This window comes from Pleurodeles waltl, chromosome 3_1, assembly GCF_031143425.1.
Source record: "Pleurodeles waltl isolate 20211129_DDA chromosome 3_1, aPleWal1.hap1.20221129, whole genome shotgun sequence".
Lineage (NCBI taxonomy): Eukaryota > Metazoa > Chordata > Amphibia > Caudata > Salamandridae > Pleurodeles > Pleurodeles waltl.
The window spans coordinates 1,877,516,635-1,877,533,186 of NC_090440.1; the positions used below are offsets into that span (position 1 = coordinate 1,877,516,635).

General features: G+C 44.7%; 1 protein-coding gene across 1 annotated transcript in view; it reads left to right on the top strand.

Moving 5' to 3' along the window:
• The first annotated feature begins 5,839 nt into the window (after positions 1-5,839).
• KLF7 (KLF transcription factor 7) overlaps positions 5,840-16,552 on the top strand; it is a 196,964-nt gene continuing 186,251 nt past the window's right edge. Inside the window, exon 1 of the mRNA XM_069225971.1 lies at positions 5,840-7,810. Coding sequence (XP_069082072.1) covers positions 7,709-7,810 — 102 coding nt within the window. The 5' untranslated portion in view covers positions 5,840-7,708. The remainder of the gene's footprint in view (positions 7,811-16,552) is intronic.

Sequence of the window (16,552 nt, forward strand, 5' to 3'; positions counted from 1 at the left end):
TAGCCAAGAGTCGTCCCCGGGGGGGGGATTTATTTTAGGCCATTTCTGCTCCCGGGGGGGGGAAAGGTCAGAAGCCTCTAGGCACCAGGGATAAAAGTTTTTTTAAGTTTTTTTTTAGAGTTGGGGAGTGGACACTTCGGCAAGCGCAGAATCCACTAGGCACCAGGGATAAAAAAAAAAAATTTTTTTTTGTGTTTGTGTTTGTTTTGTTTTTGTTTTTAGTTGGGGAGCAACCCCTTAGGCAAGGGTCGCTCCCTAGAGGGCAAATTATATTTAGGCCATTTCTGCTCCCCTTGGGGGTAGATTGGCCTATTTTTATGAGGCCAGTCTGCCCCCAAGGGGGGGCAGAAACCACTAGACACCAGGGAGTTGGATTTTTTTTACGCCAAATTCACAGAAGGGGGGCGACAAATTTATTTTAGGCCATTTCAGCCCCCCCAGGGGCAGATCGGCCATGCCTCTAGGCGCCAGGAATAAACAAAAAAAATTGTTTTTGTTTTTTTAGAGATGGGGAGCGACACCTTAGGCAAGGGCCGCGCCCCAGGGGGGGCAAATTTATTTTAGGCCGTTTCTGCCCGGCCGGGGGCAGATCAGCCTATTGTTAATAGGCCGATCTGCCCCCAGGGGGGGCAGAAGCCTCTAGGCGCCAGGGATAAAAAAAATGTGTTTTGTTTTTTAGAGGTGGGGAGTGGCCACTTAGGCAAGGGTCGCTCCCCTGGGGGGAAAATTTATTCATTTCTACCCACCCTCTCCGGGGCAGATCGGCTTATTGTTAGGCCGATAATCCACTAAGCGCCAGGGATCATTTTTTGTGTGTTTTTTTTGTGTTTGTTTTGTTTTTGTTTTTAGTTGGGGAGCGACCCCTTAGGCAATGGTCACGCCCTAGAGGGCAAATTATATTTAGGCCATTTCTGCTCCCCTTGGGGGTAGATTGGCCTATTTTTATGAGGCCAGTCTGCCCCCAAGGGGGGCAGAAACCACTAGACACCAGGGAGTTGTTTTTTTTACGCCAAATTCACGGAAGGGGGGTGACCCCTTAGGCAAGGGTCGCTCCCCAGGGGGGCAAATTTATTTTAGACTATTTCCCCCCCCCCCACCCGGGGGCAGATCAGCCTATTGTTACTAGGCCAATCTGCCCCCAGTGGGGGCAGAAGCCTCCAGGCACCAGGGATAATTTTTCTGCTTTTTTTTTGTTTTGTTTTTTAGAGGTGGTGAGCGACCCCTTAGCCAAGGGTCGTTCTCCGGGGGAGCGGGGGATTTATTTTAGGCCATTTCTGCACCCAGGGAGGGCAGAAGCCTCTAGGCGCCAGGAATATTTTTTATTTTATTTTTTGGTTGTTTTTTTAGAGATGGGGAGTGACCCCTTAAGCAAGGGTCGCTCCCCTGGGGGGCAAATTTATTTTAGGCCATTTCTGCCCCCGGGGTGGAGGGGGGGGGCAGAATCCACTAGGCGCCAGGGATCATTTTTTTTTTTTTTTTTTTTTGTGTTTCTTATGTTTTTGTTTTTAGTTGGGGAGCGACCCCTTAGGCAAGGGTCGCTCCCCAGGGGGGCAAATTTATTTTAGGCCATTTCTGCCCCACCCTGGGGGCAGATAGGCCTATTGTTACTAGGCCGATCTGCCCCCAGGGGGGCAGAAGCCTCTAGGCGCCAGGGATAAAAAAAAAAAATTTAGAGGTGGGGAGCGACACCTTAGCCAAGGGTCGCTCCCCGGGAGGGGGCAATTTATTTTAGGCCATTTTTTCACCCAGGGAGGGCAGAAGCATCTAGGCGCCAGGAATAATTTTTTGTTTTTGTTTTTGTTTTTTAGAGGTGGGGAGGGCAAGGGTCGCTCCCCAGGGTAGGGGAGGGAATTTATTTTAGGCCTTTTTTGTCCCCCCTAGGGGGCAGATCGGCCTATTGATATTAGGCCGATCTGCCCCCAGGTGTGGCACAAACCTCTAGGCGCCAGGGATAAAAAAAAATGTTTTTGTTTGTTTTGTGTTTTTAGATGTGGGGAGCGACCCCTTAGTCAAGGGTCACTCGCCTGGGGGGCAAATTGTATTTAGACCATTTCTGCCCCCCTTGGGGGCAGATCAGCCAATTTTTGTTAGGCCAATCTGCCCCCATGGTGGCAGAAACCACTGAGGCACCATGGATTGGTGTGTGTGTATGCGTGTGTTTTCTTTAGGGGGGCAGCCCATTGGGGGCAGATGGGCCTATTTTTGGAAGGCCCATCTGCCCCAAGGGGTGGGGGGGCAGAAAACCCACCAGAGGCCAGGGAAGTTTTTTTTTCAAAAATAAGAGGGTGGGGGTATGGCCATACCCCCACCCCAAATAAATGGGGCCAAAGTTGTTCTGCCCACCAGTGGGCAGATGGGGCAATTACCCCTTATCCACACCCCGGGGGGCACAAAGTCTACTAGATGCCAGGGAATTTTTTTTAAAAACAAAAAATATTGGGGTGGTGGCTACCAACCAGTATGGGCCTGGTTACGCCCCCACCTCAACTGAAGGGGGTAACAGTCTTTCAGCTCTTCCCCGCACTCTAAAACATCTTATCCCACAGCAAGCAAGAAGACAATTGATTATTTTGGGTTTTAGTTTTACATTTGGGCCATGAGAGCTTGGCTTACTCTCAAAATCGTCTCACTTGGAATGGTGAGGGCTGCACTTTATGGACTTTGGGACACTGCCATATAGAAAAATCCACAAGACCTAGACACATCTGAAAACTAAACATCTGGGTGATTCCAGGGTGGTGTGTTTCACATGCACCCCGCACCATTTTTGTACCCACAATCCCCTGCAAACCTCCAACTTTGCTGGAAATCACACATTTTTCCCACGTTTTTGTGATGAAACCTTCCGGAATCTGCAGGAATCCACAAAATTCCTACCACCCAGCATTGTCTCATCTATACCAATAAAAATTCTGCTGCACTTGTCAGCCTAAAATTTTTTTTTCGCAAACTGCCCTTTTGGACCCCGTTTGGTTCCCCCTCAATATCTACATGTTTTTGGCTCTTCCCTTTCACAAGCACTTGGCCCACCTACACAAATGAGGTATCATTTTTACCGGGAGACTGAGGGGAACATTGAGTAGTATGAAATGTGTCCCAGTACAGTGATCCCACACCGAAATGTGGGAAAAATTAGATTTTTTAGCTAAATTTGAGGTTTGCTGAGGATTCTGGGTAAGAAAACATTGGGGGATCCACGCAAGTCACACCTCACTGGACTCCCTTGGTGTCGAGTTTTCAGAAATCTCTGGGTTTGGTAGGTTTCCCTAGAAGCCCAGGACCAAAAACGCAGGTGCCCCGCCCGCAAAAACAGGTAGTTTTGTATTTGATCATTTTGATGTGTCCAGATAGTGTTTTCGGGCATTTCCTTTCACGGGCAGTAGGCCCACCCACAAAACTGAGGTACCATTTTTATCGGGAGACATGGGGGAACACTGGGGGAAGGAAATGTGAGGCTCCTCTCTGATTCCAGAACTTTCTGTCACCGAAATGAGAGGAAAAAGTGTTTTTTTGGCCAACTTTTATGGTTTGCAAAGGATTCTGGGTAACAGAACCTGGTCAGAGCCCCACAAGTCACCCCATCTTGCATTCCCCTAGGTGTCTAGTTTTCAGAAATGCGCTGGTCTGCTAGGTTTCCCCAGGTGCCGGCTGAGCTAGAGGCCAAAATCCACAGGTAGGCACTTTGTAAAAAACACCTCTGTTTTCTGTGAAAAAATGTGATGTGTCCACGTTGTGTTTTGGGCCATTTCCTTTCGTGGGCGCTAGGCCTACCCACACACGTGAGGTACCATTTTTATCAGGAGACTTGAGGGAACGCTGGGTGGAAGGAAATTTGTGGCTCCTCTCAGATTCCAGAACTTTCTGTCACCGAAATGAGAGGAAAAAGTGTTTTTTTGGCCACATTTTGAGGTTTGCAAAGGATTCTGGGTAACAGAACCTGGTCAGAGCCCCACAAGTCACCCCATCTTGGATTCCCCTAGGTGTCTAGTTTTCAAAAATGTTCAGGTTTGCTAGGTTTCCCTAGGTGCCGGCTGAGCTAGAGGCCAAAATCTACAGCTAGGCACTTTGCAAAAACCAGCTCTGTTTTCTTTGTGAAAATGTGATGTGTCCACGTTGTGTTTTGGGGCAATTCCTATCGCGGGTGCTAGGCCTATCCACGCAAGTGAGGTACCATTTTTATCGGGAGACATGGGGGAACACAGAATAGCAAAACAAGTGTTATTGCCCCTCGTCTTTCTCTACATTTGTTTCCTTCCAAATGTAAGACAGTGTGTAAAAAAGACGTCTATTTGAGAAATGCCCTGCAGTTCACATGCTAGTATGAGCACCCCAGAATTCAGAGATGTGCAAATAACCACTGCTTCTCAACACCTTATCTTGTGGCCATTTTGGAAATACAAAGGTTTTCTTGATACCTATTTTTCACTTTTTATATTTCAGCAAATGAATTGCTGTATACCCGGTATAGAATAAAAACCCATTGCAAGGTGCAGCTCATTTATTGGCTCTGGGTACCTAGGGTTCTTGATGAACCTACATGCCCTGTATATCCCTGCAACCAGAAGAGTCCAGCTGACGTAACAGTATATTGCTTTAAAAAATCTGACATTGCAGGAAAAAGTTACATAGTAAAACGTGGAGAAAAATTTCTGTTTTTTACCTCAATTTCAATATTTTTTTATTTCAGCTGTTATTTTCTGTAGTAAACACTTGTAGGATCTACACAGATGACCCCTTGCTGAATTCAGAATTTTGTCTACTTTTCAGCAATATTTAGCTTTCTGGGATCCAGCATTGGTTTCTCACCCATTTCGGTCACTAACTGGAAGGAGGCTGAAAGCACACAAAATAGTAAAAATGGGGTATGTCCCAGTAAAATGTCAAAATTGTATTGAAAAATTGGGTTTTCTAATTCAAGTCTGCCTGTTCCTGAAAGCTGGGAAGATGGTGATCTTGCCACCACAAACCCTTTGTTGATGCCATTTTCAGGGGAAAAACTACGAGCCGCCTTCTGCAGCCTTTTTTCCCATTTTTTTTTTTTTAAACAATATTTTCACTGTATTTTAGCCAATTTCTTGGTCTCCTTCAGTGGAACCCACAGAGTCTGGGTACCTCTAGAATATCCCTAGGATGTTGGAAAGAAGGGACGCAAATTTGGGTGGGTAGCTTATGTAAACAAAAAGTTATGAGGGCCTAAGCACGAACTGCCCCAAATAGCCAAAAAAAGGCTCGTACAGGAGGGGAAAAGGCCTGGCAGCGAAGGGGTTAAAGGAGTTGCGCAACAGAGTCATATTAACAAACACAGGTACGGTTGCGCACCAATTCACGTCTCGCATCTCCCTGTTCCTTCTCGTAGCCCTAATACACCTCGGTCTGTCCAGTAGCATGCCTATCACCTTAGGTCCTCTCAATGCCTCTTAAATCACAAGTGATGCGCATACGGCACGCAGCAGTGCCAACACTACCGCACCGGGTCTTGCGCAGCACATTGAACCTTATGCGGGTAAGACTCTTCGCCAGGCCTCTCTCCCGTGACTAGACCTCTCCGGGCTTCACCGACAGACTATATACCGGCCTAAAAATAACTCGCATTCACAAAGCCATGTACGGGAGCGGACAGACCACAATCACGTCCAATCAGCGTACACAGACTGGCGCCGCATGTCCCACCCCACCGCCGTCCCTATTGGCCACTCGTGACGTCTAGGCTCGCACCCTCCTCTTTACCCTATATGGTCACGCGCTACTTTTGATGGGCAGGGCTAGTAGGGCTGGGAATCTGGCGCATGCGTAGTAGATAGAGCGGCGAGAAAGGAGCTGGAGGAGGGCAGTTAGGAGGAGTCACGACTAATGGGCGTGGTGCTGAAATATTGCACAGGAGGCAAGGCTGGGGGGTTAAAAAAACAACACAGATCGCGAGAGGAAGAATGCACAGCCCCCTCCCGTGGTAACAAAAACATTGAGACGCTACGACTGTATTCGGGGAGCTGGCTGCAGTACATGGCGTGGATATCAGGTAGCTGTCAGCGTAATAATCACATCCCTGCCTCAGGACCTGCAGGAACAGTTCGGTGACTGTAATGCAAATGAATGCATGGTTCACGAGCATCCCAGCTGATCAAGGATCTGCAGGGACCAATCGTCGTCTAGCGCAGAGATGGAACCTCTTTTGTATAACCCTTGACTCAACGAGAATTTGCAGGGATCGCGACTTTATTTTGCGACGTACAGCTGATTGCACAGCGCACGAGCATGCTGTCTGACAGAAACTGAAAGAACCGAAACACGGGAGAGCAGTGGCCGCAGTGTTCATGGTAACCCCCTACCGATCCGGGACTTTCAAGAGGCACAGGTCTGGGAGTACACGCATCCATGTCTGGTCACAGAGCTTCGACTACCACAGCTCAGGAAAAGAGTGAATCTGACTGCACAGTGCATGCATGAGTACTCACGAACCTTGACCCGTAGGAACCACTGAGCAAGGAAAGTGCGAAGCTGCACGTTGCACGAACGCCCTTTGTCTAAGCAAGGACCTGACAGGGGCCCCAAGGGACAGATGTGAATCTGACTACTCGGCGCGTCAGCACCCTCGCCAGATCCAAGAACTGTGGGGACCACAGTTCTGGGTTAGATGTGAATTTCGCTGCTCTCTGTCTGAGCATATTTTCTTGTTTTTGGACATACAGAGACCCCAGCTGCTTACAAGACGTGCTACTAGCAGAACAGTGTCAGTTACTATCTGCTCTCCACGATTAAACCAGGAGCTTCCTCGACCTCTGCTGGAGTGAAGTTGACTGTAGGCTGTACGAAAAACCCGTGCTAATAAGTGCATGAATAATTGCCCTTGTGCTGAATTATAGTTCACCACAGTGAATGACCTCCAGGCACCCTTCCTTGTGGCGAGATCAGACCCTGATCTGCCACAATTCAAGAGACCATTCCCAATTTAAGAGCTGCAGAGTCCAGAACTCTGTGCAGGAGTTTCTTAGATCAGAGTGCTAAAGCATGCTCCCACAGCTGGAGGTTTTGAGTTGTCGCATGCAGTTAATCACAACGGGCTATAAAGTGGAAGGACAGTGCTGGGCAGGAATGCTTTATGGTGGGATGTAGCAACCCTCTCGGTTGCCTGTGATTTGGAGAGGTATTGGAAACTCGATAGGATTGCAGTTGACCACTGTATAGCTCCCCTTCCTTTTGGCTGGTTTCTTGGTTGTGGCGGCATTAATCCGTAGTTTAGGAGCTGCATTGAGCCACTTAGAGGTACTTTCTTTACTGGCCCGGACGCAGGAGTTATCGGACCCCAGGAAAAAGGGTGCCACTGGCAATTTAGATGGACAGCTTCTTCCTGCCCAAGAGCTGGAGCAATCAAAACCCAAAGCAGGAGCGTCCCTGAGCACCTTGGAGGCAGCTGCTCTCCTGGACCCACAGTTGGGGTCCAATACAGCACTGCACCTGGCCGTAGTCCTGTTCATAATCTGGATGCATCAGATCTCTGAACAGACCTTACAGCTCAGCGCAGAGGAGAAACCTCCCCCTTTCCTGCCTTTTAATTTTTTTTCATGCTGGGCTGCATCCAGCCCCCCATCCACCCCCTCCCTTCTGCATGCATTGACTGGAGGAAGCTGAGACAAGGACACTGGAGCTGTTTTTGGGTTGCACGAAACTAAACACTGAACAGAGGCTGCCCTGCCTGCCTTGCACAGCAAGCATGGATGTGTTGGCTAGTTACAGTATATTCCAGGAGCTGCAGCTAGTCCACGACACCGGCTATTTCTCAGCCTTGCCATCCCTGGAAGACAACTGGCAGCAGGTGAAATATTTCAATTAATCATATTAATGTTTTCGGTCTGGCCTGTTTGCCAGAATTTCCCTTTTTCCATGACTTAATATACAGTGGAGAGAGTAACTGAACCTGTAAATGTTTTTTTCTCTCACGCACATTATCAATTCGCTCACAAAACATGACACACAGACATTTGACACACCAACATAGACACATTGTACCATTCTAGTGTGTGCCCATACCGTCTTATGTGACGATTGTCATACCGCTGTCTCACCTCCATCTTTACTGGCCCCATGTGATGTACCTATGAGTTTAATTATTTATTTTTCTGGTGAATATTGCTCCTTTTATAGGTTGTGAGCGTGACTTAATTTCCACTTTCCTCTAGTTTAGTTCTGTTATAGCAGCATCATACACATCGAGCAGACTGATCCCCAGCAGTGTGATAATAGGATTTCTGCATGCCTGGTTGCCCTTTTGAGAGGGGCTGAGTTACTTGTAACTCTCTGCTGTAATTCTGTGATGCAAGCATCAGGTCCACACATCTGTTCAGCTTGACAACGGAACAGTTTAATAGGCAACCAAATCTCAGGAACTGTTTCATCAGCATAGCAGCTTTCCGGGGTACGGTGGACTGTTAGAATAGTGGCCTTGGAGGAATAGGGTGTTTTTAAGGTACATCAGGCCAGTGCCTCTGTGTCTTAAATTGAGAGTGAGTCAAGAGGGAAAGGTCGGGCATGTCTAAGGGCTCAGGAAACATGCACATAGTGTTATTGTTTGGTTAATATCAATGTGCCTTTTCAGCAGTGTGTGCATGTGCCCAGAGGAGTGGACTTTTTATCTATCTATCTATCTATCTATCTATCTATCTATCTATCTATCTATCTATCTATCTATCTATCTATCTATCTATCTATCTTTCGCGGGAGGAGGATACCCAGATGGCAAAGGGACAAAGGGACCTCCCCAAATCCTTACAAGGTTGCTTGCACAGCATTCCCCTCTTCTCTCCCCCCAGGTGTTTCTTAATCCCATCATCTTTACAATGCGAATCGCAGAAAAACGAGGGTAAACGGTGTTTTGTTGGTTATATTGTGTGCACCGTAGTTTTTGATGTTCCGCATTCCTGGTCACTGTAGAAAATGTCATTTATGCTCTTCGTAGTATTTGCTATGTCAGTCGTTCAACAGTCCAGTTATAGGGGATCACCACTTAAGAAAACCCCCAAGTATGACCAAGTGACTTAAGTGCTAGACAGTACCGCTCCACGTGTTAAATACCTGTAGCAAGCAAGAGAAGAAGCGTCGCTGAAAGGCTTGCTGTCAGAAGGAACCATTAAAATAATTTTTTATGAAATTGTATAACCCTGTATGTATTGTAGAGACTTCATTTTACCTATCGTCGATGTTAGGGTACGTGGGGAGATAAATCACTATAGTATGAAAAATCTATGTCGTGTTCAAAAATTGACTCCTGCCAATGATTTTCTGCTATTTTTTGTCCGGGAACTCGTTTATTTCCCTACGTCAAATATGCCTTTAGTTTCCCGTAGATAATATATTTAAGCATCTGTTTTCTACTTCCCTCGGCCAATCGTCTAAAGTTACTAACTTGGTATCTGTTAGAAAAGTGTATTTCAAGGAAAGTGGACAGTTTCCATTTGTCAAACTCCGGTAACACAGGAAAGAATATCTCACCATGTGAGAATGGTGCATGAGCCCCCCTCCCCCCTTCATGCTTTCTGTGTGTGTGGGGGGGGGGGGGGAGAAGGAGGCAGGTGCGGGGAAGCACAGTAGTGGCCAGGCAACATGCATGTTCACTAATTCAGTGGTATACATTAAACCTTAATGCACAGAGCACGCTCCCACCACACTGCACGAGGTTGTCTTTGTTTTGCGCCTTTGTCTCGCAAATGCTTAAAAGCAATAACCAAGAGTTAATGCTTTGCTAATCCGTTTCGATGATTGCAGCACTGGCTCTCTTCCTGGGAACCTTTCTCGTAATCAGTCCATGCGGTCTGCTGCAGAAAGCGTTTAGGTTGTGCTTCAATACCATTTTGTTTTTTGGGAGCCATCCTAGCAGGATGAAGGGCCCCTGCATCATGCCACTTGGTATACTCAATTTGCCATAGTAAAAACACCTTCAGTGATTATACTAAACATTTCTGTGCTGCGCCACAGACTGAGTTGGCTCTTGTCCTAGTAGGCGTAATCACGCTATTGTTTGGTACTCAATTTTAAATCCTTCAAAACAATTATAGGTTTATTTGAACATGTGGCCTACAGGTTACACCCGCAGCATTACAACAGGCACTCAAGATTACTAACTACAATTTCAACTACATCTTGTTCTAAGCAGGAGCTATGCTAAATGTGGGGCCCAATCTCCCATTGTGGAGTTGCACGAGAATTTTCTTTCCTCCAACAATATTACATGTTGAATGAGAAGCAAATGACAGCCAAAGAGTATTCACAACTTTCACAATTACAGCCAACTCTATAGCAGCTAAGATCTAATCAAAGGTAAAAACGGTAAATAGATTGGGTGCCCCTTCACCACAGAGCTTATATTGCCCCTTCGCATGAGTCTATACACCTTGGTTTGTATTATAATTGATCGGAGTCATATGACTTTTACTGGGTCTAATTTCTGCCATGTGCATTTCTAAAAGCATTTTGAAGGCTCTGGAACTAATTCTAGTTGATTCGAGTTGCATCTTGTAAGTATTGTATTATCATGGTGGGTGGTGGCTTCTGTTGGTATTTTTAATAACCAACACAATGTTCATTCTTTTATCTGCTCGGGAATATCTAGTACAGTGGCTAAATACTCCAATACTACGACTGGGTCTAGTCGAGGCCACTTATTATAAAAGTCAACTGCAATTTCCACTATAAGTATTTTAGGCCTTTCTCGCACAGTGACCATGCAATAGTTTATTTCACCAGCTAGTAAGCATGATGCTTGTTATTCTCCAAAAATTAATTTGCCCGCAACTATTCTGCTTTTTTGACCTGTTTTTTTCTCAGTATGTGCACAAATGTCAGAAACGTGGACAATAAAGTAAGGTTTCCTAACCACCAATCAGGTGCGTTCGTCTGGCTTTAACAAATATGAGGTCATATTTCCCTTTATTAAGAAACCCTTTGCTTATTTGGTGCAGCACAGGCACATCTGCTTCCTTTCTGTCGCTTTGTTATCGTGCTAATTGAGCTGATAGGCTGATTATGATTTGATCAAGAAATCATTTAATTCCACAGTGCTGGTGAATCAGGCACATATTAATAACAGTCTAGACAGCTCAATGCAAGATACTGCGTTGGCAGTGATCAGCATGCCCAAGGCAAGCATACTGTGTGTGATACTTCCTTCTGTAGCTGTTGACTTGGCCCAGTAACAAAGAATACGACAAAGTGCAAGTGTTTGCCCATAATCTAGGGCATACAGTGTCTATGCCTAATAGGGACCAGTGCTCCAAGAGAACGTTTCTTTCCCCATTTAATTTGGTGCTTAGTATTCTGTTCACTCTAGTTCTCCTCAACTGGCTGCTTTGGAAGCCTAGTAGGAAATTACGTTATTTATTCCTCCTCATAAATGATCTTATAACTTTTGTCACAAGGCTTTCTCATTATCTGTAATACTTTTGTTACGAGTGACCTATTTCTAATCTGTTTGTAACACGTCAAACTGCTCTAGACCCTCATGAATTAGTAAATTAAACTATGAACACAGATGAAGATGGCTCTACAGAGTATTTTAAGATGAAATTTCGCAGTGCATGCTGGTGAAAAATGCAAGGTCACCCACCTCTGATTGGGAATAGAAAGGGAGTATAAACTGCTGTGTGGCAGTATTGATCTCTTTTTTAGTAAAACTGGTTAGGTTACAAGTGTAATTTCTTTCAATTGATAGGTATTCTACAGGTGGGTTTTATGCAACATAGTACTTGCCAAATGTTTGGAATGAAAACGTATAATATTTCTCTGAATCCACATTATTTATTATTTTCTTACTAAAGCAACATGTAGTTGTCTTTTCCCTTCCATCGGTAACTAGGTGGATGTGAAAATAATATTCAAAATTCCATGCAAATCACCGTCTAAACTACCAGGCCGTCAGTGTGCAGGACATGGCCTCTTTGTCTTTGTTTAGTCACATGCACAGGGACTGAAGTGGACAAATGAATGGTGATGTTGTCACTGCATGGCTTTGAGGAGTGGGATCATTTTGTCATTTTTCAGCCGAAGGTGATGACTGGCTTGATACTTCGATGGACCAGTGGACTTATTGCTTAGATTCTAGATTTTAATTTATTTGTTTTTGTGATCTGATCCATATTGAGTCAAATGTGTAGAATTCAGAAGACCTACTGTACATGGGATACTGAGTTTGCTGTATTCACTTTGTTAAGTTCCTCAGTTCATTGGAAGTTTTAGACTTTTTCTACATATATTACTTAGAAGAGCTGGGGGAGCGACTGAAAGCTTGAGCCAGGCTCAAGTCAAATGCCTGGCTGAGGCTCAGCCCAAGATCTTCTTGGTCCCTTTAACCTAAAACAAGCCAAGCTTTCATGTGGCAAATGTCTTCCACGCGCCACAAATTAAAGGCAAAGGTTCTGATTTAGACTTTGGTGAGAAAGATACTTTATTGCAAATAGGACTCAGCACAGTCCTCCAAACTCTTGGTTAGCCAGCCTCATTTAGGGATGAGCGGTCTCTAAGCTTTCTTTTGACAGAGCCTTTTTTGGCTGTGTTGATGGGAAGCTTCCTTCTGGTGCTGTAGAGTAGTGGCCATCAGGGGAAGGGCATTACACCATCTGCCTTATTTAAGGGGGACGGTTCGATGTCCATTCTTTCTGTCCATCACTTCCAGGAAGAACTTGGCAGTGAGGGAAAGAAAAGAAAATAATGACCCTCACACCTGGAAGAAGTCTTCCAGGGAGTGGGGATCATTAATGTGTTAAAAAAAAAAAAAAAAACTCTCACTTTGATAGCTTGTTTTTGAAAAACTAAAATATTAAAACCTTGATGGACGACCGTCAAAACCAACAGTGGCAAGCCACCAAACGTTTTATACCTTGAAAGGAACCTCCGTCATGGCGGTTGCATTTAGCATACAGAGATGAGCGCTGGGCCATCGGGCATCTGTAAATTTGGTAGGCGGTAATCTGGCAAGGTGGAGGTTGTAATCTGCTCTGCAACCTTGATGGGCTGTACTGTGTCTGCCAATTCCTAAATACAGCAGAAAGTATTAACATTGACTGTAAAATGTACAGAAAACAAGATACTGATTTAGTGGCTGAATTGCGCAAAGGGCAATAAAAACAAATGTGGGATCAATCCCAGTTATCCTTCTTAACCAAATATTAAGATAGTTGGCAAGTATTTTATTTCAGGCATCCCTTTTTTCTTCATTATCAAATATGAGAGCACCTTAAATATGTAAGATCAAGATGTGCACTGTAGAGACACCTCCTGTGTTTGATTTACTGGACTCCTGGACTACAGTGTTACTCCTCCTATAATAAGAAACACAAATAGGGTGCGCATGACAACTGTTCAGTATTGGCATTGTTGTCAGGGCAGGGAAGGGGGTATGCATCTTTTTGTGCTCATGTTTCAAAGCTAACACTTTTAATAAATGCCTCTCAATGCAGTTTGATGGACTATGCAGAAACACTTATACATATCAAAGAAACACATTTTTTTTAGTTTATAAGAGATTTTATTGTATTTCAACATGACATTTGTTGCATGATCGATTTACATGGCACATATTTTCATGGATCAGCTCGTGCACAGGCCCTCAGAGCCAAGTCAGACCCTTGGCTCTGCTCTCGCTGGTAATTTTTTGGCTTGCACACCTCTATTATTTTATATACGTTAGAGTGGGAGAACAGAGCACAATGTATGGTAATTTTTAGGACTGTCTTAGAGTCAGCTTTCAAAACGTGTAACTAAAAATGCACATATATTATACATACATACCTACATTCCAACAGTGGCTTTTGGTCAGCCCTCTTCGCCCATCGGTCTACTCAACAGTCACTCACATTCTGCTTCTGTTGACACTGCATAAAACTTCGGGCAGTGGGTTATCCTACTTAATTCATTCGCTCACTAGCACTATTAGCGGCAACATTTTTCATGACATGATCACACGTATGTAATGACTTAAAAGAAGTGCATTTAAGTTCCAGGCCTGGTGCGCCAATGCTTTTCGTTACCAGTGATTTTTCTTTTCATTCTTAATCCTTTTTTAATTTTTGTAAGCACCCTTTTGTATTTAAACTCTATCTTCTGGTTATAGTAAAGTAAAGCCAATAGTAACTCCTATTTGTACCAATAAGACTCATATTTTCCTGCAATGTGCATGAAAGTAAAGCAGGGTTTGCTGTCTGTTCTAATTGTGCCTGCCTGCTTGAAAGCACCTGTGACCTTCTAATAAAATGGTAGGCAAACGTTATTTTTTTCTTAAAATGTTTATTCATAGCACATGGCCGCCATGTTTAGATGGTGTCATGTTTTTTATATTGGTGGCACATGCTGCTTTAAAAAGTTAACCTTCATGCCAGCCTATCATGGCCAAACCTGTTGGCTTAGGTAATGCTTGTTGTTTTCTGTGGTTCTTTATTAAGATAGTCAGATGCTTCATAATTTTGCATAGCTGGACAGGTTTCTAGAGTCTCAAAGGAGCTAAAATTATGTTAATGATCACCCAGCAATATATGAGATGCAAAAAGAATACTTCAAACAAAGACCCCAAATCAAGATGCAGAAAACGTTCTGCTTTGGAATAAGAAAGAGTGAAAACGAGGTGCTTTTCCCAACCTCCAGCATCTAATTTTTAAGAGGATGTGCTCTCACCTCAGATCATTGTAAGCTTTTTATCTTTTTCAGATTAGGCCAGCGTCAACTCTTTTTATCGTGTCTTCGTTCTGGTGGTCTCCTATAATACCCACGTCTTTGGGGCTTTGTAATTACATTTTTAATTCGTAGTATTTGCAGCCGCTTATGTGTCTGTTGATCATTCTAATAGTTTTGTTTTTATTGTTGGCTTTATAACGTGTTTCAATTGTCCATTGAATAAGGGGTGAGTCATCACAGTAAAACTACTGTGATCTCTCTATGCAGGGTTGCATTGGTGTGAGACAAATTGCCGGCGTTTGTGAGGCAGTACCCACCTGTCGTGATGAATTGAGAGCTGAAGTGCCTCTCGGTGCTTAGGCATGATCTACGGCATGTGCTGTGGCCTGCATCTCAAACTATTGTGGGGTAATACGTATACGACTTTTGGATAAAGCTCACGTTTACGGAAATGTTGCAGAGGCAAGTATGAGAGGATTGTGAGTGTTGTAGCAAGGTAATTTAGCAACTATGATGAATCTGCACTCCATGTTAGCATATTGTTACCTTCAGTGCCAAGCCTATCAAGAGCAAGCTGTCCAGTCCTGATGGTAGTCTTCTAACACACTAGCAACCTCTGGTTCGTCATAAGCCATTTTGTAAGTGGAAGAATATGAGAGGGAATTTTCCATGGGTGAAATGGCCTCCTTTGGTTTTGGTGGCTTGGCTAATGGCTGACCCCTTTGTTCTAGTCAGCCTGTGGGTTATGGGTTTCAGAGAACTTCATGCCGCCAGATGGATGACGAGTTTTGGTGATATGCCCTATCTGCATTACAAGTGGGACGGTCCGACAGCACAAATACCCTGGCAGATTAATCCAATAAAAGTAAAAGTCTAAATACTAAGACGTGTTGGATGAATCCATCCTGCAGGAGGTTGGACATACAATGTTTCACGTCACGGTAGGCTCAAGCCACTCTTTCGAACAGGGAAGAATTCCAGTAGAAAAACGGAAAGCTCTCTCTCTGACTGTTTGATACAGAATGGAGACACGAACTCCACCTGCATTGCATTTCTACCTCTCGTGCACTGTTGGTGCCAGCGCCCGCGCAAATATGTTTTTGTCTACAGATATTGAGTCCCCGCGGGCACATTGTCTCCTGCTCTAGTGTCCTCTGAGGCACCCAACATGTTCTGTACAGAAACCGTCGCGTTGGCAAAAAAAATGTAAAGATGGGGCTTCATCATGGTCCGTGTTCGGTTTCCGGGATGTGACGGCTCCTTATCCTTCTCATTCCCGGCTATGACACTCGGCCTTTTCTCAGCAGAGAAGTTAACTTGAGGTTTCCACTTGCTTAAGAACAGCGTGTCCCTCAGAGGGATTTGCGACACTACGGCTGCCACAACCAGGGGCAGTTTCAAAATAATTACGTGTGTTATTGGAGCAAAGCCAAAGCCCAGTGTCCTTTTTGTTTGTACGGGTGTCGGTGATCTTATGTGAGAGAATGTATTGTGTAGTGGGCGAGCTATGGAGCTGAGCAAGGAGGTGCGACCGGGAAACTGTAATCCAGAGACAGACAGCAGGTCGTTTTAGTGCGATGTATGGTAGTGCTCCTCAAAAAGGGATTCATGTTTAATTTCTTCTTGACTTGCAGGATGGGTTCGAGCCATTCTGACGTCAGAGCAGACATTTTTCAACATCCAGGGTGCAAAAATGGGGGAAAACATTCTTATTTTTTATCTTTCTTGAAACTTTTCGTTTCCTGTCTGGCAGTGCCCTGACCCCTTGTGTAGGGCTGACATTTAAAGGTGCCTTCAGAAGACCTTAATCCACAGTGCTATTCAATCATTCTTGTCTCCCCGTCTTCATAGCTTAACATAGCCCCACACTCGATGACCACCGATGACCACCCAGATAAAA